The sequence below is a fragment of the Westerdykella ornata genome (genome assembly GCF_010094085.1).
Source record: "Westerdykella ornata strain CBS 379.55 unplaced genomic scaffold EI97scaffold_1, whole genome shotgun sequence".
Classification (NCBI taxonomy): Eukaryota; Fungi; Ascomycota; class Dothideomycetes; order Pleosporales; family Sporormiaceae; genus Westerdykella; species Westerdykella ornata.
The window spans coordinates 1,495,646-1,519,804 of NW_022986851.1; the positions used below are offsets into that span (position 1 = coordinate 1,495,646).

The following is a 24,159-nucleotide window of genomic DNA, read 5'->3' on the forward strand; positions in this document are numbered from 1 at the left end:
GTGCAATTCACATACATTTCCGTGTCAGTAGTAGTGCAGCGCGTACGCAGAGCATCTAATCATCATCAAATCCTCGGTCAGCGAGACTAGACACCTGTCAATAATATTCGCACAGCAACTTCAGAGGCACAGTACAAGGACACCCTGACTCAGCTCCTCCACTTGATCGCAGCTCACAAATTTCCATTTTCCCAATCCCCAGTCCCGCACTCCGATCCCGCAGATCCAGTAACCAGGATCCCGCATCCCCACTTCTTATTCAAACGCGTACCCATCAGCGCCCAACGACCCCTTAATACTCAATCATCAATCACCCACACTGTGTAAATCACTCAATAATCAATCAGTCACGCTATGCGCAAGCACACCCATCCCATCCCATCGCAAACGAGAGTCAAGTCAGAAGCTGTGCGCCACAGTATCGTGTACCCCTTACTACCCGTCGTTTCCGATAGATTGAAGGTTCGTTAACATCCCAGGGAGCTGCAAGCAAGGCGCGATATTATTATTACGGCACCGCACCCTCGCTCTACAAATCCTTTCATTATTCATTATTGCAGAGCTTCTAGAAGCGCGGGAAGCGAGAGATAGATTTATCCTGCGGCGTCCGCAGTGAATATACCCGGTCGGTAGGGTAGTGGTAGGGGGGTTGATGCTGGAGAATCTCGTGTTCGTTTGCATACCCTGGAATGGGGAGGCACGGCTCATTTATGGAGATCGGATGGGGATCCGGTGGGCTGGGTTATTTTGGGTAGGGTTGGGGAAGGGTGTATCATAGGGTATGGTGGAGAAGGCAGTGGGTTCGTTGGAGAGGGCCTCGAAGGGAGATGGAAGTGTTGGAGATGGATGGGAGGTTGGTGAGTTCTTGTTACTGCAACAAAACTGCAAATAATTCCGATAATTACTAGCTGTGTGACTTTCCTTATGCGGCGTCTCGTTGTTGGTATATAGGGTATGAATGTATGGAGAAAGAGAGTCATCAAAACATGGTGACAATACAGACCGAGGTAGTTCTTTTGGGTATCTTCGTTCTTTCCTGGAATACTATTTGCGAGCGAAGTTCGGCTTCGTCGTGCATGCATCCCAAGAGGGGGAAAGTGAATGGAACTTCACGTGGAGGCCCCTTATGCAGGGACGTGCATTACCAGAGCATGAACAACATTACATAACCATCCAAATCGTCGCAATAGCTCAGGAGAACGACTCCGATGCAATATTGAAAAACAAACTAGCACTTTTATTCAACATCAACGTCAGATCTCACCCCAGTGTTGCAGACAGACCTCGGCAGTAATGCCAAAAGTCACCTATCGGTACGTTTCACCACCACCCACACTATCCCATTTCCCAGGTCCTTCTTAGCCCTGCCTCTTCATCTGCCCTTCCCCCACTCCCTCCACCACTCATAAACCGCAATCCCCCCAGCAGTCTGCACATTCAAGCTCCTCGTCACTCCCACCGTCCGAATCTCCACACACCGATCCACCACCGCCAGCACCTCTGCCGAAATCCCGCCCTTCTCGCTCCCCAAAACAAGCACACATTTCTCCGGTAACGTGCCCACGCCCCCCTTCCCAGTACCTTCCTCTTGTCCGAGCATCCCCGATCGGTCCGTCTGCTCAATCCCCACAACCTCATATCCCACCCTCTTCATCTCGATCAGATACGCAGGTACATCGTGGACCTTCAACTCGTGAATCGGCAGATGTTTATGCGATGTCACGGCCGTGGCCTGGAAATCTTTGCTCGCCATGTGTCCCAGGGAATCAATGCACAGAGCCTCGAGACCGAAACTCTCCGAGATGCGGCTCAGGCCTCCGAGATTGGTTGGGTTGTCGATGAGTGAGGCAACGAGGATGACGGAGGCGGGACGTTTCGGGGTGCCTGTTGGTGGGCCCTGTGGAGGGAGGAGGGACTCTAGGTCAAAGCCGGATTTTGTTTGGAGCGGGGCGAGAGCTGGTGTGGAGTATTCTTTAGTAGTGTCAGGGTCTGAGGCGATGGGTATGGCTGCCTCAGTAGTGGATTGTGCCTTCGGCGAGCCCAGTGGTACACGGAGAGGAAGAGTAGTCCACAAGCCGTTCGAGTCTTCCTGCCAGAGGTTATCGAAGTCATTCCGGTTTACTAGATAACGCTCTGGAGTCTCGATGGTCAGGTAATCTCCCTCGAAAATGCCGACCAAGGTGAAGTCATGAACCACATCGAGCTTCAGAGTTCGGATGGTGGAAGGAGGTCTACTGAACTTGTCGAGCCCTCGGATGAAGTTGTTCAGCGCTCTGAAAGCAGGATTCTGGACGATTTGCCACCACTTGTGCTGCTCCGCCAGCTCCCACATGATAGGGAATGACCAATGTGCTTCATGTCGGATGTGTACCTTTGGGCTGGCCGAGAAAGGGATCAGCTGTGTCATGAAATCAAGTGTGAATTCATATGACTTCAAAAACTGTGCTGCAAGGACCGCCAACTTCATGAGCGAGGCGATCTGAATGGGCTTAGTGTCGTCCAGCTTCGCGAGATTAGGCAAGATTCGTTCGGTCAAATGGGAGAACTTATGGTAGATGCGCGAAACGATCCACTCGAGCAGAAAGCGATATCGAGGCCACTGCTCCAGCTCCAGCGCATGCATGAAGGATTCGAGGTACCACTCGGCTTCGGCTTCAGTGATACACGACTCGGAGAGGATAAGCATAGCTTGGAGCTGGAATGTGTTCTTCCACTTGCTGACGATAGGCACTGGCTTCTTCTGCGTCCGCCAAGGCTCCAGCACACGGTCAAACACACGCTTCGCAACATCTAGCTGCCCTTCCGGAAACAGATTGAGGAGGCTCACAACGCAGGCATAGGCATGCCACTCCCGCTGACCATAGTATGAACTATAGCTCCTGTGCTCGATATATGCTTGAAGCTTATCAGCGGCCGCGACTTCAAAAAGGAACTCTTTTTTCGGGAGTGGCGGCGATGCTACGAAACGAACAAGAAGATCTTCGAAAGGGAGAACAGAGAGGATTTCAGGTCTGGCAAATACTGCCTTGCGAAGTGAGTCTATGAATGTTGAGAGAAGGTAAGGCCTGCCGTATGAGAGTTCTTCTAGATGTCGTAGAACTCTGGTAAGCAATTGGGTGAGCGGATCCTCTTCGAATGACCCTTTGCTGCATGTGACATGGTCAATACAGACATCCACACAGGATGGGTGGAAAAAGAGAGGCGGGATTGCCACAGCAACAGGGCGTCGATACTCTTGTCTGTCTGCCTCATCCCATAGCGCTTCCAATGCGCGAAATAGCTCCGCGTATGGCACAGAGCCAGGTGGAGCGTTGTTTAGGAGGTGAATTATATCATCGCAAACTGGAGCAAAGAGGTCGTCCTTGATGCTCTTGTGGTGGGAAGCCTCGAGATGCTCCAGAAATTCTTGCAGCGAAGGCAGCTTCCTGACGCCGACCTCTGCGCGCGACGATATTGCCGGACCATGAAGTTGTTGCAAATTCGCATCTAATACATCATAGCCAGGGATTTTTTTCGGTGTGGACAACGAATGTAAGGCCGACGAGGATAGCGTGGTGCACAGTTCAGCGCAATAGAGTGTACATATATCGCCCGCGATCTCTGGTAGCCCCGGGAGTCGTGAGGCTCTGGTAATCAAGGCAAGATCCGTGGAGTCGAGTGCAACGGCTGCTGACTTGGATTTAAAGCCCTGAAGTAGGCCCTGGAGCAGATACAAGACGGAGTATTGAAATATCCTTCCGCCTCTGTCCAGGATGAAGCGGAGAATTCCACGTAAAATTTCTGCTCGGCGGGATTTTGACGATGAGGTGACGAAGCGCGCAATGACTTCCGACAGAGTCTCGCCATGAGAGCAAATGGTCGAATCGCGTGTGGCCATTAGTGTGGACGTGAACAGCGCGCCCTGCGTCGCCCATGGAAGAAAACCCTCTAACAAGAAGTAAGAGTTCTCATCAAAGAATTCATGCTCTTCGGTCACACTATGGAAGCTGGAAGCGTTGTGCGTGACGAACTCTATGTACCAAGCGCCGACAAGTTTGCGGACGCCGTCTTGCACTTTGGGGCTCAATACTGCCGAAAGTAGGGTTGTGATCCATCCTATAGTGATGAGAGAACCTCCTTGAAGCAATTTGGTAAGGTCCGGAAGACAGGCCTGTATCTGATTTTGATATCGATCGAGCACTATCGTCTCGAATAAAGAGCAGTATTTTTCGTATTGCTGCTGATATTCAGTTCGTTGATGGACCTGAAACGTCATCAGGGGTTCCAGAATGTCGCGGGTGGCCATTCTCAGGGAGAGCTGGAGTATACCAAGACAGTACTTGCGCTGTTCTGAAAAGCCCGAGAGGAGTCCGGAGCGCAGTCGTGACCAGTACAAAAATTCATAGACTCCGTCTATCTCTACACCAATGGTCGTTGCCACAGATACCCACTGAAACCAAGTTTTGAAAGTTTTGCTAGTCGAAGCGAAGTAATCATCCGAGAGATATCCATATCGGTTCCATAATTGTTGGCTGACAACCTTTCTGTAATCCGCAGTCTCGAATGTCTGATTAGTAGAAACGGCCGCTGCTGGAAGCCGTATCCGACCACTGGAATCCTGGATGAGGGAGAGCAAAGCAGACAACGCATCTTGCGCAGCGTCGTCTAACCCTTCTACGCCGATGCATTGACAGAGAACGTAAACAGAGTCCGGTGTCAGGTGGTGATATTGATCGGGAGGATGCCAATACGAGCACTTCAGAAAGTTCAAATACGCTACAGCTTTAGTGGTTTGCTGTTCCTGAGCTGTTTCAAGCTCCTGATGAACATGGTCCTGGAAATCCGCAGGGGTAGCTCTAATGACGGTGGAGAGGAAGTCGAGGATGCTGCGACACACGTGAACCGAAAGGCGAGAGTTGCCAAGGCACAATCCGGAAAGCTTATACAGTTGCTCAGTTTGGGCGGAAGCCTTCGATATGGTAGACAAGATGAAATCGGAGAGCTTCACGTATGCAGCATCATCCTGAAGCGACAGTCAGCAGGACCGCCTCTGAAGGATTTGTGATGCTCGCGTTGAAGGGTGAAGAGACAAGAACGACTTACTTAGGGACTTACTTGGTCTCCTTGGGGAAGTAACCTAATGCATAGTCTGAGGGCGTCGAACTGATGATTGTCTCCGGTTGATTGAAGGTGAGCCCAGAACTGCTCGAAACAGGCAAGCTTGGAAGCGTCGTCGAATGCGCTCAAGATGAGGTCGGACTCTGAAAACTCGGCAGTGGATATGAGACTGCTGAGAAGGCTCACATTGCGAGGTGTATTCTGTTCCATCTTCAGCTAATACGCTATCAAACGTTCCTCTGTGTTTGTAAAGAGGAACTCAGTGGATCAGATATCGATGATCACGTGCGCTGACGAAAATCGATCTGCTGTTGTCTCGCATAAGCGCCAGCCAGGAGGAATGCTGCGTGATGGAAAGATGGCTGCTAAGAATGTGCGTCCGAATCGATCGTGCCAGGCCTCATCGTCTTTTTTCCTTCACTTCCCCGATCAATCAATCAATCGCGTCCACGTCTTGTCGCCGTGGAGAATTCATCGTCCCAAGTGTTGTTGGACGTGTCCACGTTGTGAAATATTGGTGGGGCGAGACTAGCGCACGGCTGTTCCTCGGCAACGGAGCTCTGGCTCCCTGTTTACATTTTGCTGGTTTAGGCAAGGCCGCGCCTGTGCGCAGTGAGAAGCAATACCCCAATCAACCTCCCCACAGGCCCGGCCTCTCGATGCACCATTTCAACCGTCTCCGGGCACTTCAACTGTACGACGACATTTGTTTGCTGCTCGAACACACAATGGACCCGCGTCTGTACGCGAGCCTTCACAATACTTCCGCCTCCGCGCCGTCGCTGAGGGCAAGCGAGCCGCTGCCCATGATGGCGCCGTCGGCCGGTGTTGATGATCCGGGAAATGTCAAGGTCGTGGTGCGGTGTAGAGCCTTCTTGAAGAGGGGTGAGATTTGCTATTTTCCCTGAAGCTTTCTGGGCGTCTAGTCTAATCCATGACAGAACGCGACAAGGGCGCACAATGCCTCATTCGCATGGACCCTGCGACGCAGAAGACAATCCTCCTCGCGCCTACGGATGATGACGATAACTCCAATACGAGAAGGGTTCTCGAGGACAAAGAATTCACATTCGACAAGTCTTTCTGGTCGCATGACGAGGCAGACCCCCACTACGCTCATCAGGAAGACGTATATCGTTCCTTCGCAGAGGAATTCCTCGACCACAACTTCGAGGGCTATCACACATGCATATTTGCATACGGTCAGACAGGATCCGGGAAGAGTTACACAATGATGGGCACGCCCGATCAACCCGGACTCATCCCACGCACCTGTGTCGAACTGTTCGAGCGCATCCATCAGGATCCCCAGCCGAATACGAACTATCACGTCCATGTCTCCTACTTCGAAGTATACAATGAGCATGTCCGGGACCTCCTGCAGCCTCGAACCAACCCGCCCGTCTATCTCAAGATCCGCGAGTCTCAGACAGAAGGTGTGTACGTGCAGGGTCTGACGGAAGCCGAAGTCAAAAGCTATGCGGACGTGGAGCGCTTGATGAAGCTCGGTGACCAGGTTTGTATACTCCCTCCATGGAGAATAAGGCGTGCCTGACACTTGTGCAGAGCCGGACAGTCGCCTCAACCAAGATGAACGATACCTCTTCCCGCTCACACGCTGTCTTCACCATCCGCCTCAAGCAAATCCAGCATTCCCTCTTATCCGACCAGACCATCGAAAGGACTGCTCGTATGCGCCTTGTTGACCTCGCGGGGTCCGAGCGAGCCAAGTCTACGGAGGCCACGGGGCAGCGCCTGAAGGAAGGCGGCCAGATCAACAAGTCGCTGACAACACTGGGTCGTGTCATTGCTGCGCTTGCTGATCCTCGTCGTCATGGCAAAGGGAGAAGACCGCGAGATATTGTGCCGTACCGCGACTCGGTGCTCACTTGGCTATTGAAGGACAGTCTGGGTGGCAACAGCAAAACCGCAATGGTCGCATGCATTGCGCCCTCGGATTATGAAGAAACGCTTTCCACCCTCCGATATGCGGATCAAGCCAAGCGTATCCGTACGCGTGCTTCTGTCAACCAAGACTGCATGTCTTCGGCGCAGCGCGATGCTCAAATCCGCGAGATGGCTGAACAGATCCGTTCACTTCAGGTCTCGGTCAACGCAGCAAGTCAGCGCAAGCGTGAGGAGGCCAACGAGCTGGAAGAGTACCAACGCCAAGTCGCCATGATGCAGCGCCTCATGGAGGAGAACCGTCAGGTCTCCGAGTGCAAAATCAAGGCCCTCACGAGCGAGGTGGAGGAGCTACGGCCCGCCAATGCAGCCCTTCGGGGTGAGATCGAAGCATTGCGTCGCCATCTCGCCCTCGCTCTGGGCGAACTGAAGAACCCCATCATCTTACCTCCACCTCAGGACATGACAACACCGGACTTGGATCAGGGCGAGTTCGGTTATCTGGCGGAGAGTGGCGTTCTGGGTGGTAACGAGAACTCCTTCCCCAATGGCGAGGAGGAGGATGGGAGTGATGATGGAAGTGTTGACTCTGATCCAGACTCTGGCTACGATGACGGCGGCGACGAGTTTGCCCTCGAGTTGCAAAATGAGGCCCAGGAGTTCCTGAAGGATCTCGGACTGTTCAGGAAAAAAGTTGGAAGTGACGTCGAAAGATTTGGCACAAGACCTCGCGACATTCTGGGCGAGCTGGCCGTCAATTGAAACAACGATATGAGGGTAACGCGATCACTCGGACTCTCCGGGATAGAAGGTCGACGCAGGGGTTTGGTTTTTGGATTTCCACTGTCTATTCTTCATGAGACTGAACACAGCGGCTTACGAATGCATTGAGCGACGGCGTCATGGTTCGGGGTGTTCGTTTTCCTTTATTTCTCCGCAATCGCTACCAAAGGAGGTACATAGTATAATAAAAAGAAGTCCCACCACTCTTGATAGACGTTGTTGGTGGAGTGTCGGCCTAGGGTCGTAGACACAGTATTGATTTAGCTACCGACAGCTTAAAGCACGGGCCATTCCTGGTTGACATCAACCTCACCTTGAACCTAGGCTTCATATCCAACGTCCTCGCGCACGCGCACTCCATGTAGCCGCCTCACTGAACATGTCCAAGCCGACAGCCAACTGGGAGAAGGTCGGCGACAAGTTCTACCGCAAAGTCCAGCTCTACACAGGCGTCTTTGACCCCGATCTTGAGCTCGACAAGTGCCTTGTGGTGGGGGCTCTTGGTAGCGGCGCTGTAGGTATGCTTCAGATGCAGAGATCCCGGGGAATTTCGCTTACACAGTTTAGCTATATACCGGGATGAAGGAAAGGTGCATGCATATCGGAGTGGGCAAGCTTCAAAATCGAGCATCGATATCTACAGCTGCGCGGGGAAGCTGATTCGGCGCATCACAGTAGGACATGCAAGACGAGGTAGAGAGCAGAGGAACTGACAGGCGCAGTGGGAAAAGGGCACAATAAAGGGCATAGGGTGGTCTGAAGACGAGAAGCTGCTCGTGGTCACAGAAGACGGGGCCGTCCGATGTTACTATGATCTCCAAGGCGACTTTGTCCCGTTCTCCCTCGGCCATGTACGAGTGCGCAGGAGCTATTCTGAAAAGCATATACTGACATGTTCTTAGGGAGCAGATGAGCATGGTGTCGTATCATGCAAGTTCTATTCCACAGGCTTCGTAGCCCTCCTCGGCAACAACCATCTCATATCTGTGTCCCGCTACGACGAACCCCGACCGAAGCTCCTCGCTATTCCCCCAGCAGATCCTATCGTTTCATGGGCTATCATACCACCTGCATACTCGCTTTCAAGATCTGTGGAGGTCATATTAGCGATCGGGACCACGCTATATGTGGTCGACGCCACGGATGCTGAAGACCGCAACTTCACGGCCGGACCATTCCGTCATATCAGTGTATCCCCCAGAGGCGAGTTCCTAGCATTTTATACCGACGACGGGAAAGTCTGGGTTGTGAGCGGGGACTGGTCAGAGAAACTGTCCGAGTACAACTCGCGGGCAAAGACGGTACCAAAGGACATGCAATGGTGCGGTAGCAATGCCGTAGCGTTGGCGTGGGAGGATGAGGTCCATCTCATCGGACCCAAGAGCACGGCGACCAAGTTCTACTACGATGCTTTTGTGCATTTGCTTCCGGACGTGGATGGACTACGCCTCCTGACGAACGATGTATGCGAGTATCTACAGAAAGTGCCCGATGAGACGGTGTCGGTATTCCGGTTAGGCTCTGACTCTCCTGCTGCGCATTTGCTGGAGGCATCGTCACTTTTGGAACAGAAGTCACCAAAGGCAGATGACCTCATACAACTGATCCGACCATCGCTGGCAGAAGCAGTGGACACCTGCGTGAAGGCTGCTGGCCATGAATATACCATACACTGGCAGAAGGCACTAATGAAGGCAGCCTCATACGGCAAATCGGTCCTTGATCTCTACAGCTCTGACGATTTCGTCGACATGTGCGAAACGTTACGCGTACTCAACGCTGTACGCTTCTACGAAGTCGGGCTGCCCCTTTCATACGATCAATTCAAGAGACTTACGCCAGAAAATCTAATCGCAAGGTTGACAAATCGACATGAGTATCTCCTTGCTTTACGAATATCCGAGTATCTCCACCTTCCAGTCTCGAAGATCCACGAGCATTGGGCAGTGGCCAAAGTGCGGCATTCCACTGCCGATGAAGCCACAACAGCGCAACTCATAGTGAAGAAAGTCTACGGCAAACGTGGTGTCTCGTTCGAGCAGATAGCGAGAGCGGCGTACGACGAAGGGCGTGTAGCGCTCGCGACAGAACTGCTGAACTATGAGCCTCGCGCAGGAAAGCAGGTCCCCCTTCTGCTCGACATGAAAGAAGACACCATCGCGTTGGACAAGGCTATTGAGTCTGGAGACCCAGATCTCATCTTCCACGTGCTCCTCCACATCCGCAAGAAGCTCCCTCTGGCGTCCTTCTTCCGCGTTATCAATTCGCGGCCCGTAGCCACCGCGCTCGTCGAGTCCTCTGCCTGGGATTCTGACCGCGACCTCCTCAAAGATCTCTACTACCAAGACGACCGTCGCCTCGATGGCGCCAACCTCCTCATCTCCGAAGCCCTCTCCCAACCAGACGTCTCCTCCGCAACCGACAAACTGCACCTCGCATCCAAATACCTCGCCGACAGCAAAACACACGCCACCCACCGCACGCACATCGACGACGCCATCAAGCTTCTCAAACTCCAAGAGCAATTCGACAAAGATCTCGGCCTCTCACCCTCAGGTCCTGCCCCCGGTCCCCCTTCGCCCGGCCCATCCAGCCATCCAGCCTCGTACGTCGGCCTCTCCGCCCACGCCACCATCTTCACCCTCCTCAAATCCGGCCACACCAAGCGCGCCGCAAAAGTGCAGTCCGAATTCCGCATCCCGGACAAGCAATTCGCCTGGCTTCGCCTGCGCGCCCTCGTCGCTGCCCGCCACTGGAGCGAGCTCGAGGAGATTGCCAACAAGACGAAGAAGAGCCCGATTGGCTGGGAGAACTACGTCAATGAGATCCTGGGAGCGGGGAATTCGCGCGTTGCGGCGTTGTTTGTGCCCAAGTGTACGGGGGCGAGCGCGAAGGAGAGGGTCGAGATGTGGGTTCGGTGTGGGCTTGTGGTTAAGGCGGGCGAGGAGGCGGTTAGGGCGAAGGATGGGGGATTGTTGGAGTGGGTGAGGGAGAGGGCTGGGGCGGGGGCGCAGGCGGAACTGGAGAGGTTGGCGGCGCAGTTGAAAGGGGGACGGGGGAGGTGAGGGGAGGAGGGAAGGAGGGAAGTGAGGATGAGAGACGTGGGAGATATACCATTGCGAATAGAGTAAGATAATTATCATTTTCATTCCTTCGCAGAGTGCAAGTTCACTCCCGTGGAGACCGTCATAGCATAGCAATCAATATATACATATTGAAAATGTGGCTGTCCTTCTATTTCTACACTCCAAACTTACATCCACTACCCAACTCCTTCGAAGTATCTATTGTCCATACCTCTCCAACACCTCCGCCACCTTCTCCCTCACGCCCTGCTTCCCCTCGTACTTCTCCAACAACACATTCGCCACCTCCTCGCTCTTCCTCCCGGCAGCCTCCCTCAAAATCTCGTCCTCCCTGGGCAACCCAATCCACTGATGCGGATACTCCTTATAATCCTTGTCACTAATCAACGGCAACTGCGTCCTCTGCTTAAAGAACTCGGCCACGTCGCTATCTTTGACCTCCTCCAGGGTATTCGGCTGCCAATTTGGCCTCTCCTTCTTGCGCTCAATCAACCGTGCAGTCACGCCCTCGACGAAATCCGGGTGCTGCATAAAATGCGCCGCGATGTCGTATTCGCGCTGGAACGTCTGCGCGATGCTCCACTCACGGCCGACGCGCATCTGGTGCAGGGTCACTGCAACGGCGGTCGGGGAGCGGGTGTGAAGCGTCTTGATGGTCTTGTCTGCCCAGGCCTTGATCTCCTGGGAGGATTTATCTGAGGATTTGGCGGATTCGAGGGCGGAGAGGATGGATGCGATGGAGGTTTGGTCTTTGTGGAAGATGGAGTCGATGGTGCGGCGGAGTTCACCGGAGATGGCGGGGCGCGGGGAGGGGAGGCCGCTGGCGTACTCTTCGATGGTGGAGTTGATGATTTTGAAGCGCTTCTGCAGGGACATGTAGTCTGGGAATTGGAGTTCGCCGAGGCGGGTTTCGAGCGCCGGGAGAGAGGATGAGTGGATGTAGTGCGTGGCTACGCCGTGGTAGAAGACGTCTACCCCTTTCAGCTGCTCGGACGTGAGCGCCAGGTATGTACCCAGCGCGCCCTCCATGCGGGGGAGGAAGAAGGAGGCGCCGACGTCGGGGAAGAAGCCAATGGTGGTCTCGGGCATGGCAAAGAGGGTGTTCTCAGTCGCGATGCGGAAGGGAGCGTGGATGCTCAGGCCAACGCCGCCGCCCATGGTGATGCCGTCCATGAAGGCGACATAGGGTTTCGAGTACGTAGCGATCAGGTGGTCGAGTTTGTATTCGAGTCCGAAGTAGTCTGCCGACTTCTGTTGTCCCTCCTTCCCCGTCTTGTTCCACAGCGCGAGCGCCGCGACATCTCCGCCAGCGCAAAATGCGCGGCCTGCGCCCTTGATGACGACCACGCCGGCGAGCTCGGAGCGCGACCATTCCTGTAGGCGGGGAATGATTTTACGTGCCATGCTGCCGTTCAGGGAGTTGAGCTTCTTGGGTCTGTTCAGCTCGATGCTGCGGACGCCCGAGTTGGTGGTGAAGAGGACATCGTCGGGTTCGTCTTCGGGCTGGGGCGCCAGGATGTTTTCTGTGGGAGTGGAGTACTGCATAAGGGATTGGTGAATATGGTTTAAAGAGAGGAGTGGGGGAGGTAATGCTTACAGCCCGGCTGCCGGTCATCCAGGCGGAATTCGCGATCTTTGCGCGGAGGGGCATTATCGCTGTGGTAGGTGTCCGCGAGACCCAGCTCAGCGGCGGAGATGTGCGTCTGATTGCGGTACGGAGAGACATGTGGGAGGGAAGCGGAGTGAGGTGTGGGTGATGTGAGGTCGTCGGAATGGATTGTCTGTGCCAACCTCGGGTATCCGAAGCAGAGCGATGGAGACACCGCGGAGGTGCTGTGGTAGGTCAATTGGCAGTGGAAAGGTGTTGGATTGAGGGATTGAAAATGAAGGAACGCCGAAAATCCTTGTAGAATGGGTCCCGGATAGTCTCCTCCGCCGTTGACGTTGTTGTTCTTGCTTCTCAAGCTTGCGGTGGTCCTGGCTGGAAAATGTGAGAGACTAGCCTGTTTGGGTATTTACTGACGGAGCGCGCACGGCTTTCTTGCAAGGTAGCATAGAGACAAAAGAAGGGCGAAACAGAACACCAAGGGAAGTAAACAGCAGTCCAATTGCTACAAATTCTCAAGTGTAGGATCCTTCTTGTTGTTAACCAGCAGCAGTTCACTGGGTGCATACTAATAGTTCTCATCACGTGCATCGCGACGCCGCGGAGGCTTGGCGTAAACTTTTATGTTGGGGCAGCGCGCCGGACCACCACCATCTCGACGGACATCCCATCTCCAATTCCAATTCCCTCATTTTCGTTTCTTCATTTCCCTCTTTGATCTGCAGTCATGTCGGGCATGTTCTCTCGCCAATTGTGGCGCACCAGCCGCCTCGCCCTCCGATCCAACAAGTACAGCAACCCCGTCCAGCAAGCTCTCGGAGCCCAGGGCACCAGCAGATATGTCAACGGCGTGAGGAATTATGCTGCCGTTTTCCAGCGGGACAAGCCGCACGTCAACATTGGTAGGTTTGAGCACCTTGTCTTGCCTCCGAACCTCCGAGGACTGATGCGTCTCAGGTACCATCGGTCACGTCGATCACGGAAAGACCACTCTCACAGCCGCCATCACGAAGCGCCAGGCAGAGAAGGGCATGGCCAAGTACCTGGAGTACGGCGCCATCGATAAGGCCCCTGAGGAGCGGAAGCGTGGTATCACCATCGCCACGGCACACATCGAGTACTCGACCGACAAACGCCACTATGCCCACGTCGACTGCCCGGGTCACGCCGATTACATCAAGAACATGATTACTGGTGCTGCCAACATGGATGGCGCCATCATTGTCGTTGCCGCTTCCGACGGACAGATGTATGGGACACTTGAGCTTATCTAGAGAGAACGACGCTGACAATTCCTAGGCCCCAGACGAGAGAACACTTGCTGCTTGCCCGCCAGGTCGGTGTCCAGAGAATCGTCGTCTTCGTCAACAAGGTCGATGCCATTGAGGACAAGGAGATGTTGGAGCTTGTCGAGATGGAAATGAGGGAACTTCTCTCCTCGTACGGTTTTGAGGGTGACGAGACCCCTATCATCATGGGCTCGGCTCTGTGCGCCATTGAGGGACGTGAACCCGAGATTGGCGAGAAGAAGATCGATGAGTTGCTTGAGGCTGTCGATACCTGGATTCCCACTCCGGAGCGTGATGTCGACAAGCCATTCCTCATGGCCGTTGAGGACGTCTTCTCCATTGCCGGCCGTGGTACCGTCTGCTCTGGTCGCGTTGAGCGCGGTGTCCTGAAGAAGGACTCTGACGTCGAGCTTGTCGGAAAGGGTGTTGCCCCCATCAAGACCAAGGTCACCGATATCGAGACCTTCAAGAAGTCCTGCGACGAGTCCCGCGCCGGTGACAACTCTGGTCTCCTTCTCCGTGGTGTCAAGCGTGAGGACGTCAAGCGCGGTATGGTTGTTGCCATTCCCGGAACCGTCAAGGCCAGCAAGAAGTTCCTGGTCTCCATGTACGTCCTGACCAAGGAGGAAGGCGGCCGTCACACGGGCTTCGGCGAGAACTACCGTCCCCAGATGTTCATCCGGACTGCCGACGAGTCAGCACACCTGAGCTGGCCCGAGGGTGTGGAGAAGGACAAGCAGGTCATGCCCGGCGACAACGTCGAGATGGTCTGCGAGCTGCACCAGCCGCACGTCGTTGAACCCGGCCAGCGCTTCAACATGCGTGAAGGTGGCCGCACCGTCGCGACCGGCCTTGTCACCCGCATCCTTGAGTAAATGCCAAAATTGGAGCATCTGTTCATGATTTTGTAAGGTTACGCCTACCGCCGGACTCGCCTTCTCGGACTGTAAGATAAGTAAGATATGGCCGGGAGCTTCTTGTACATTATTTGGAACTGTGCATACCCGCTCTCCGCTTTTCCATGATGTTTTTGCACATGGATTGTACTTTAGACACTTGTGCGGGATGGGATCTAGAAGTGCGGTTTGGAAGGCGTTAAGAGTCTTACTTGGGCGGAGGAAGAAGATAGATTATCTAATGACTTCTTACATGCCTTTTGGGCGTGGCCATTCATTTGACATGTCGCAAAGTGACTTCCAACAGAACCTCGGAGTAAACGGGTAATGCACCGCCACAGCAGTCAGCCACAGTCGCGGTTCCCACTTTCACGACGCGACCCGCATTCACATATTCACGAGCTGTCGTCGTCTCCCATGTGTTGTTCCACGAGCGCATCGTTCCTTCCGTTCTCACATACATAGCTTCGCCCAAAGTATGCGACACGCCCTACACGTTCCGCCGCACGAAAATGCCCACCCCCGCAGCCAGTCTGGTCCCCGAGCTCTCAGTCCTCAAGCCACTAGACCCTTCGCTATACAAATCCGAGGATGAATACGAAATATACATCCTTAGCAATGCGCAAGTCGTTTACGAGAATGGGCGACCAGGCAGGCACGCGAGTCTCCTGGAAGCGTATGCGGATACGCCGCTGAGGGTGGAGGGACGGCTGGACTCGGTGGAGCGCGCGCAGACAAAGTATTGTGAGCGATTCTCGAGTCTGAGCGGCCAGAGCTACGCTATGGCTAACGAGACAATTTCGTAGTGGTCAAGAAGCCTTTGCGACCCACCGACATCGTGATCCGGGAAGTGACGCGGTTTTCCTACGGGCAGACCGAGGATGGGGAAACGGTAATTTGGGCGCTTGGAGCGGCGGGGTGGTATGAGCTACGGCCTGGCAGGGCTTATAAGGACATATACGACGGGATGGTGCAGGCGGTGGAGATATTGTATTTTGTGACAGACATATATAATGAGCCGCGCAAGAAGGGGGGACGGCCGAGTGCGCAGCTGATTTGGCAGGAGGTGAGTCTTACACTACGAAAGACTGAGCATCGGGAGGCGTGCTAACGGTGAACGTCTATTAGTATGCCGAAGACGAGCGATTCGCCTGCAACACTACGGAAGAGGCGCGGCGGATATTTCACAAGCACCGCGCATTCTTGATAATGTGCTTTTTGAACAAGGCGCAAGGGATTGGATGGAGCAATACACCGCTATGCCAGTACTACAAGCGAGTGTATTCGGTAAGCCGGCGCTCCGGAGGCGCTCCTTGGAAACAGCTAACAGGGGATAGAAAGAGTTCGAGCAGGTAAAGGCGCGGATAGAAGGAAAAGCCCAGGAGAAAGAGAAGAAGTCATCTAGGGCTGCGTCCCCACCGGCGAGAACTGGGAGGAGATCCAAAACCGAAACAAATGCACCGCAACCGCCTAAGAAGGATGACAACTGGTGGGCAGCAGCAGCACTGTTTGAGTTCATGCAAAAGGCAGTGAATCTTGGAGCTATACGAGTCGGACAGATCAACCTAGAGAGAGTAGCAAGACTCATTGTCAAGCGATACGAGGTGGAAGACGTCGAGCTGGCGAGAAATATACTCTTCGCCTACGCATCGAACCTGCGATACATGATGGACCATCCGAAGCGGAAGAGCATAGAGTATTTCCAAGACGAACCGATCTACCAGGAACTAGCAGCGGCAAACAGACTCTCGGCGGCGGACTTGCGCCGTGCACAATCTACCGAGCTGCGCACACGAAGAGATCACAGCAGTCTGAAAGAAGACTTGGAATCGGATTCATCCGGTTCAGAAGAGATTGAGACGCCAAAACGGCCACCGCGGCACAAGAAAGTAGGAAGGCTGTCAGTACTGCGACCAAAGACCACCAGGATAGCGGGCAAAGGTAAAGGCGTCAATCAGGGGAAGGGCAAGGCCCCAAGCGCCAATATGGCGAGCGCTTCCGAAGGCGAAGAAGTGGCTGCCGGCAGCGATAGCGATATGCCCATCGATACGCCTACACACGCTTTATCTCCAGGAAAGCGGAAACATGTTCCTGAAGCTGCAGAGACGAACCCCCGCAAGCGCGCCTTGACAGCATCCCCCGAGCCGGACGAGCTAGAACAGGATGAAGTCGAGGAGGAACAAGAAACAGAAGAAACAGAAGAAGACTTCCCCTCATCCCCATCAGAGAATCAAGATGAAGAAGAAACGGAGTCCGCAGAACCCCTCCCCCTACAATGGCGTACCAGAAACGCCCCAGTAAAATCTCCACCCATTCTCCCACCTGTTATATCCACCCCCTTACCGACATACACACCCAACGGTCCCGGTGACAGCTGGATCTGCAACTTCGACGGCTGTAGCCAGAAGGTGTACGGTGCGAGTACGGACCTGGGGAGGAGTTTGATCACGGATCATCTGAAGGATCATGCACGGGGTCGGCAGAAGGAGGTGGAAATTGTGCGTGGGGAAGAACGGAGGTTGGGGTTGCCTGTCAAGTGAGTAATTGTCGTTTCCTACCTCTCTTCCGACGTTTTTGCAGAAATCCAGATTCGATTGACCAACCGGTATGGTATGCTAATGGCCGTGCAGTAATCTTATCAAGCGCATCCGCGAGATGGCGGAGATGCAGCAACCGCTGTTTCCCTCGATGGCCGGGCCGTCGGCTCCTAGACCGATTGGAAGGATGGTGTAGAGCGCTGGAAGCAGTAAGGAATTATATGCTCGGGTTCACGGCGGTGCTTTGATTGAGGTGTTCGGCGTCTATCTCTCGTTGCTTGGGGGGTGGTGTGGCAATCTTCGGCGTGTACAGGGCGGTTTGTTTTATGCTCTCTCGCATGCCCTTTCTTCGGATTGACTTGGTATAAAGAGGGCGGCGTCTATCAAGCTTCCTATTGGCAGGGGAAATTGATGTGTCTGTATGGGACTTGTGCGATATAGTATTCATGTCGCTAGGCTATTGCTCTCCACATCATTGTTCTCCGTGTCACATTATTGCGTTACGGTCCAGGAGCTGCTGCCTCCTTAGTACTGGGAGCACGCGGTTACATGAGCGGTCTGTTTTCCAACACATCGAGGCTCCCGATTCAAGAAGGAAAATTGGGTTCATGTGCGTCAAAAGAGAAAAACAGACACCGTCATGTAAGCCGTCGGCTGCAGCTGGTGCCAATATATAAACCTCTTCTGGTCTCCTACCAGTCTTGAATCTTTACTTTTCTTCAGCGCGTGAGGTGTGGTACCGAAAAGTTGAACTACGAGCGAAACATGTTTCGGTGAGAGGCGGTTCCAAAATTTTGTTGCCGGTCAACATGCCATGACGACTTTGATGAGGCTCGCAATGGAGATGATGCTGGAAGAAGTTTAGGTATGGGGTATGGTGAGACTAATCTTTATCATCATCATAACCATCATCAAGAGCTGTATAAGCATGCGAGCATCGTAACTTTCCTTCTTCTTTCTCGTTACCCCTAAAATACAAGCCGTCGTCTTCCCACCATCTCAGGGGATGAAGCTCAGCTCCTCTTGTATCTCCTCATTTTTAGGGCGAGGGGTAAGGCCGGAGACGTGGGAATGTCGTTCCCTCCCTCGGTGATTTTTATCAACACCGGAAGAACGCCTCATACTGGCATTCCGTAAAACTGCTTTTAGTTGTAGTTCTTGTGACAAGGTAACCATATTGTACACGCACCCGTGTTTGAAGTTCATTCGGTTGCCTTTCGAACGCCCGCAGCCACCGGATTAGGTATATAAACCGCTTCAGTTTCGTAGTGTCGCTCTCTTTTCTTCCCACATTCCTCTTTCTTATTCTCACTTCCAAAAGGCTGATTCTCTCGAGTGCATGTTTGCTTCGGTGCGAAAGCTAGAGAATTGACGCCAATGATAATCCATGGTGCTTTCGGTTTTTTGACAAAGGGCACTGTGTAATTGTTATAGTGCCCCAAAGGATAGCTGAGAGGGCGGTGGTGAGACTCATCAACATTGTAACTTCGGGTATCTTTGATAGTCATCTGTCATAACCTACTATAAGGCTATGTTCATGGAGCTCGAAAAAGCACATGTAGTTTGAAATTTGTAGCATGTTATGTCAAGTAGAGCAGCAAACGGGACTGATTGAGAGATATAACAGGTTGCTTTTCAGTTTTGCTACTCTGTTTTCCTTCTGCACTATTTTGTTATTGTTTATGCCACAAAACCAAAGCGACACATTTTATGTGTGGTTTTTGGTTGGCGTGATATACCGTGATATCCACAGATACCATTTTTTGCCCTCTTATGGCGCGTGATAGTGATGCTGTTCCTCATTACAGTGAGGACAGGTCCTTATGTAGCTAGCGGCTTAGCCCTGGAGTGTGTTGAGAGCAACCCGCTGCGATGACGGCTTCCCGCTTTGCCTGAATGGAGCCATTGGCTTCCGTGGTGTTCCGGTGTCGAGCAAGATGCAGGTGTTGATGCCCAAGAGGAGGTCAAAATACCCGTGGAAGGAAACGGTATGGGCACTGCAAGCTGCGCCAAGCCAGCAGGGCCCGTCCTCCAGATTACGGATGGCAAGCAGTCCCACATATTGACAGTGAGATGTCCTGTTTACCGTATACGCAGCTGCAGCTGGCGGTCATGTGTGAAGCGCATACGTGTCTGATCGGTGATTCTCCGCCGCTCTGAAAGATCTCTACTGCACGGTCAATATCCAAGCGTGTCCAGAATGGTAAGGGGGAAACTGAGTGAGACTGGCTCCTTTATCGGCGCCGTCTCGTGGGATGTATATCTACATGCGATATATCCAGTGCCAGATGCTCGGTGGACAACCGGGCAGCCAGTCGGTACTCGTGTGGGACCCGGCGTGTCTGAATAATGAGCTTGACGTCAATCACACATGCTCGCGTTTCCAGGACGGTGGAGATTCTCTGAGATGTAGGCCATGGCTATGGAAATCGCATAGCTGTAGCATTGACTTCCTGGGTCGCGATCGATGCCTTCAGAAATGAGTTGGAGAAAGCGAGGGATAGCGCGTATTCCTCCGTTCTCGGCAAGATAACGGTCGCCCCGATATGATCCCCACCCGATGATGACACTGTGAGCCGCAAGTTTCCAAGATTTCGCTGAGAGGGCACGGCGAAGCTTGCTGGCTGCAGGTGGGTCGAGGGAGTTCAGTGAGGTTGTCAGCGAAGTCCCGAAGAGGCAAGGGAGTTCCAGCGTTCTTGGCAACATATCGTGCCAACCCTTCCGTTGGGCGACCTCAACCACCGTCAACGTCCCCTTCTCACCGATTCCCCACGCATTCCGCTATACTTGGCCGACGCAATCGGCTGGCCTTCAGGAGGTGACCGTTCGTCATAGATGCGAACAGAAATCGATAACAGACGTTATCAGAAGCAACACGAAGGGAGCTGGTCCGTCTGTGCACCCGCTCACAACATCGTCTAGATTATCATCCTTCTCAGCCTCTTCCCGTCATGCCGGATCTCAGCTGGCCCTTTCGCCGCTTATCTGCGTGCCAGCGACAAAGTCCGGGGACCCTACGGAGGTTCATCTACTGTGTATGCAGGAACGCTTGGCCCCGGGGGCAACTAGGGTATCTACCGTTGTACTCTACAAGAGATCTAGCCAAGCATTCGATACTACTCCAGCCATCAGCTACTTTCTATTCAACCTCAGGAGCAGATGAGGCTGTGCTAAAGAGCTATTGCATTGGGACAAAGGCCCAAGTCCGTCAACCTGTTTTACGTGCTCGAACCCGAAGGGCAACCTCTCGCAACATCGGCCTCTTGCATCTTGGATCCGATCATGGCAGATTCAGCGATGCAGAACAATCTGCCCGCCCCTCTCCGCCCAGTCTTCGTACAACGGTCCTCCCCACATTAAATAATGCGATTTTCCCCTCTCTTACCTTTCTCGTTTCACCCATCTAGTTCGTCCGCCTTGGTTGTGTTGCTGGGAAATTGCGGATTGTGGAGAAGCTTACCTCGTGCCAGCCTCCGCAGTTCGCTCATCTGGTCCATGAGGTACTCCTGTTCGCCACGGCTGTTGCACGGTCGCTCATTCCGGTCCTGTTCGCGGCGTACAAGGACGCAAGGACGGACGCATGGATGGTTGGCTTGGGCGGGAATGTGCTCATCCTCTTGGCGGGTGGAACCTGTATCTTGATATGCACCCCATCACCGCCCAATCACCAAGCCTACCGCCGCTACCCTCCCGCTGTTCTGTGCCAAGGACCGCCGGGTGAGCGTCCCGCTCCGCTATTCTAACTGCTTGCGGTCGTGCCCACACATGAAGCACTGTGGCTGCAAGAGTACTCATGTCTGTGAAACAGCAGTACTAAAAACTCGCCATACACAGCTTATCACATGTAGATCCTCCACATGGGGGTTCCAGAAGGTACGTAGACTCTCCCTCACTGTGGTCACTCGGATCCCAGCATGGATGAGAACTCACCATGAGGCAAACTGTATGCCGTTGGGAGCGAAATTGCCCATAGCTGCATGGACACCTTCAAACCTGAGTGGAAATATACCAAGCCCACTCGGATACCACTGCACTCACATCCGCATGCTACCGCATCGGGCCTTCAACTTCAGCTACCTTGGCAGCTTACGCCTTAACGAGACGTCCGGGCACAGGCAAACACCACACCTGTAAACTGGCAGATACGAGAATCCTGATTGTGCAGATTCCCATCTTGGCTTGTCTTGGGTATGTTTCCTTGCGTTGCTTGTGTAGCCGGTATCTTAATTCGTCATTACACGGTTGGTCTACACGTCACTATGGCAAAGAAATGTACCGAATTGTGCTACGGGTTTATCCTAGACCCCATGTTCGGTCTCATGGAGAGTCGATAAAGGACCTGCGATCAATTGACTCCCATGCCCCTTCCCCAGATCTTGGTATTCCTGGAGGTGGATTCTTAAACTCCAGGTTTCTCCTGCCTAGCCCCCTTGATTTCACCCCGAAGATATCTGCGCACGTTTTTACAGTTTGCTCACATCTCAGAACTTTTTGTTTCAAAAAAACTGTTGTTCAGTGCCAGGGCTTGTGTCACAAACCCGTCTACATCTTTTCGTGAACGGCCAACATGAACGCTATGGGCGAGCGGATCTATAACGAGAAAGGCAGCAAAAAAGGCTCACGGGAGGACCTTGCGATGTCTAACGCCAGTACCCAGACCGGGTCAATGGAAGATGTCTCCACGACATCCTCGATGGAGTCTCGGCTCCGGGAGCCCAGCTGGCCACGATCGTGGCAGGCATATACCTGTTGGCTTGGTTGCTTCTTCCTCATGTTCAACTCCTGGGGTCTGGTCAACGCCTACGGGACCTTTGCCTCTTACTACGTCGGCCACTCCTTGAGAGATCAGGACCAACTGGAGCTGAATCTCATTGGTTCGACCCAATCTTTCCTTGTCCTCCTGTTTTCTGCTCCCGTAGGACGACTCCTGGATGCTGGTCATTTCCGGTACGTCATTGGTACGGGTGCTTTCCTCGTTCCATTTGGCATGTTTATGCTCTCTGTCGCGCATCCGACAAATGAAAATGCCCTTGCCAACTATGCCAATATATGGCTTACTCAGGGGTTTGTAGTTGGCCTGGGTATGGCCTGTTATTTTGTCTCCAGCTCGCAAGGTACGTCCTCAGCTTTCACTAGTCATCGGCCTCACTAACTATGGTCAGTTTCCGCAACTTGGTTCCCCAACCGCAAGGGACTTGCTGTGGGCTTTGTAGCCTGCGGCGCCAGCATCGCTGGCGTTGTATACCCAAGTATGACGCGCTACCTCATCGAAAGCATGGGTTTCAACAATGCTGTTCGCTTGGTCTCCACTCTTGTCGCGGTCACTTCTCTCTTCTCGCTGATATTCGCTCAACCGAACCCTGCCCACAGCCACCCTAAGCCACAGAGCTACCGTGCGCTGAGGACCTGGATTGACCCCGATGCAATCAACAATAAAGCCTTTATCTGGTTCACCATCGCCGTGGCATTCCTCTTCTTCGGTTTCTACCCGGTCTTCTTCAATCTTGAAGAGGTACGTCCCTCTACCCCACTCCCCTGAATCCAGACACTAACGCAGTATGTACAGTGGGCAGCAGTGTCCGGCTACGGCACCCGCAATGGCTCCCATGTCCCCATCCACATCGTTCAATCCGACAACAAACCCCTCCAAACCTTCTGGCTCCTCACCAGCATGAACGGCGCCTCCACCATCGGCCGCCTCACCATGGCCGCCTTCTCCGATAGAACAGGTCAATTCAACATGCACATCGTTGCCCAGATCCTGTCTTCCCTGCTCGTCCTCGTTCTCTGGAGCCTAGCGGGCTCCACGGCGGCTGCCATCGCTTTCTGCATCCTCTTCGGCATGACATCCGGAACCGTTATCGGGCTTCCACCAGCAAGTATGGCGAATATCCTAGCGGGGACGTACAACACGCCCGAGACACAGCATCATCGCCACACGAAACTCGGGCAATGGACCGGCATGATGTATACCTTCGCGGCTGTACCCTCGCTCGCGGGGCCCGTCATTGCAGGCCACCTTGTCACGCAGTACTCGACGTATATCACTGTGCAGATGTGGGCCGGAGCGAACTTAATGGTGTCGGCCGCGTGTATGTTGGTTGCGAGGTGGTATCTGCCGTGCGCGGATGGGGAGAGAGTGGGTGCAAAGATTACGCGCGCATTAGGAAGACGTGCTGCTCGTACCCCTACCGGTTGCGGTCGCGGTCCTGACTCGTCGGGCAAAGAGAAGGGTAACGATCCGAATACTGATATAGAGGGTATGATTCGCGTCGCCGATGGAGGCGGGGTTTCGCACTCGCAGGCACCCACTTGTGTCCCCTCCAGGCAGATTTCCGATCAAACGGTAGACACCCTAGAGAGGTTTCCGAAGGCTGTGGCGCCTGAGAAGGTGGTTTGATGGGTCGGACCATTCATTAAGCAGGTCATGCATGTGGAGTGGAGATTCGTATCGGTTCATTACACTACGTACGTTGCATGGGGATTGGCAATGTTGTCTCTGTCTCGTCTATATTGAGGATTCTGGACATCTGCAAGTTTCCCATCCTTTTCCACGTCTCCCATTTCCACGTCTCTCTATCTCTGTCCCCTTCACTTGACCTCACAAGCAAAACTGGTTCGCCTGCTCTCGGCTTTTCATTTACCATTTTTCTGCTTCACATGAAGCGGATGAACATGTTATTGCTATGAAGGAGCGATTAGATGCGCAAGGTGCTCCCTCCCTCCTTCACTCGAGTAGGGCTAGGTTGAGCATCAGCGGAATGAATCACTGTGATGAGTATCTGGGTGTTGAGATTCAAACGAAGCTGAATCATTGTATCCATTGTAGATGCATGTTTTTCACATGATGGCTGCATGACCTCGAAGGGCGATGAAAGAGGAGAGTAAAGGTTAGTACAGGCTACCTAATCTGTATTCAGAAAGCCTTCATGAAAAGGAGCGATTATTTGAAGGAGCGTA

The 24,159-nt window shown here is 53.4% G+C and overlaps 8 protein-coding genes across 8 annotated transcripts; 6 read left to right on the top strand and 2 right to left on the bottom strand.

The window, feature by feature from the left end:
- Window positions 1-1,167: 1,167 nt before the first annotated feature.
- On the bottom strand, window positions 1,168-5,307 carry EI97DRAFT_497811 (uncharacterized protein; the record flags this gene model as incomplete). The annotated part of the gene is made up of 2 exons (XM_033802526.1): window positions 1,168-5,002; window positions 5,095-5,307. 2 exons carry the CDS (start codon window positions 5,305-5,307, stop codon window positions 1,373-1,375), a joined length of 3,843 nt encoding a protein of 1,280 aa, XP_033658680.1. The 3' UTR covers window positions 1,168-1,372.
- A 165-nt stretch (window positions 5,308-5,472) lies between these two features.
- Window positions 5,473-7,988, top strand: EI97DRAFT_429207 (kinesin family protein-like protein). Its single transcript, XM_033797391.1, has 3 exons — window positions 5,473-5,982; window positions 6,039-6,613; window positions 6,664-7,988. The coding sequence occupies exons 1-3, from the start codon at window positions 5,826-5,828 to the stop codon at window positions 7,762-7,764; spliced, it is 1,833 nt and encodes a 610-aa protein (XP_033658681.1). The 5' UTR covers window positions 5,473-5,825; the 3' UTR covers window positions 7,765-7,988.
- Window positions 7,989-8,009: 21 nt separating this feature from the next.
- On the top strand, window positions 8,010-10,850 carry EI97DRAFT_409681 (vacuolar protein sorting-associated protein 16; the record flags this gene model as incomplete). The annotated part of the gene is made up of 4 exons (XM_033796675.1): window positions 8,010-8,303; window positions 8,353-8,459; window positions 8,508-8,636; window positions 8,688-10,850. Exons 1-4 carry the CDS (start codon window positions 8,165-8,167, stop codon window positions 10,848-10,850), a joined length of 2,538 nt encoding a protein of 845 aa, XP_033658682.1. The 5' UTR covers window positions 8,010-8,164.
- An 81-nt stretch (window positions 10,851-10,931) lies between these two features.
- EI97DRAFT_497814 (ClpP/crotonase) lies at window positions 10,932-12,597 on the bottom strand (the record flags this gene model as incomplete). Its single annotated transcript, XM_033802527.1, has 2 exons — window positions 10,932-12,410; window positions 12,469-12,597. The coding sequence occupies 2 exons, from the start codon at window positions 12,595-12,597 to the stop codon at window positions 11,070-11,072; spliced, it is 1,470 nt and encodes a 489-aa protein (XP_033658683.1). The 3' UTR covers window positions 10,932-11,069.
- A 381-nt stretch (window positions 12,598-12,978) lies between these two features.
- EI97DRAFT_389525 (translation elongation factor Tu) lies at window positions 12,979-14,922 on the top strand. Its single transcript, XM_033796205.1, has 3 exons — window positions 12,979-13,379; window positions 13,435-13,726; window positions 13,777-14,922. The coding sequence occupies exons 1-3, from the start codon at window positions 13,205-13,207 to the stop codon at window positions 14,639-14,641; spliced, it is 1,332 nt and encodes a 443-aa protein (XP_033658684.1). The 5' UTR covers window positions 12,979-13,204; the 3' UTR covers window positions 14,642-14,922.
- A 43-nt stretch (window positions 14,923-14,965) lies between these two features.
- Window positions 14,966-17,870, top strand: EI97DRAFT_409689 (uncharacterized protein). The gene is made up of 5 exons (XM_033796676.1): window positions 14,966-15,406; window positions 15,469-15,728; window positions 15,791-15,949; window positions 16,000-17,198; window positions 17,293-17,870. Exons 1-5 carry the CDS (start codon window positions 15,175-15,177, stop codon window positions 17,393-17,395), a joined length of 1,953 nt encoding a protein of 650 aa, XP_033658685.1. The 5' UTR covers window positions 14,966-15,174; the 3' UTR covers window positions 17,396-17,870.
- Window positions 17,871-20,028: 2,158 nt separating this feature from the next.
- Window positions 20,029-21,304, top strand: EI97DRAFT_21445 (uncharacterized protein). Its single transcript, XM_033793800.1, has 2 exons — window positions 20,029-20,605; window positions 20,670-21,304. Exons 1-2 carry the CDS (start codon window positions 20,151-20,153, stop codon window positions 20,839-20,841), a joined length of 627 nt encoding a protein of 208 aa, XP_033658686.1. The 5' UTR covers window positions 20,029-20,150; the 3' UTR covers window positions 20,842-21,304.
- On the top strand, window positions 21,305-23,742 carry EI97DRAFT_21446 (MFS general substrate transporter). Its single transcript, XM_033793801.1, has 3 exons — window positions 21,305-22,313; window positions 22,362-22,711; window positions 22,766-23,742. Exons 1-3 carry the CDS (start codon window positions 21,767-21,769, stop codon window positions 23,597-23,599), a joined length of 1,731 nt encoding a protein of 576 aa, XP_033658687.1. The 5' UTR covers window positions 21,305-21,766; the 3' UTR covers window positions 23,600-23,742.
- Window positions 23,743-24,159: the final 417 nt, after the last annotated feature.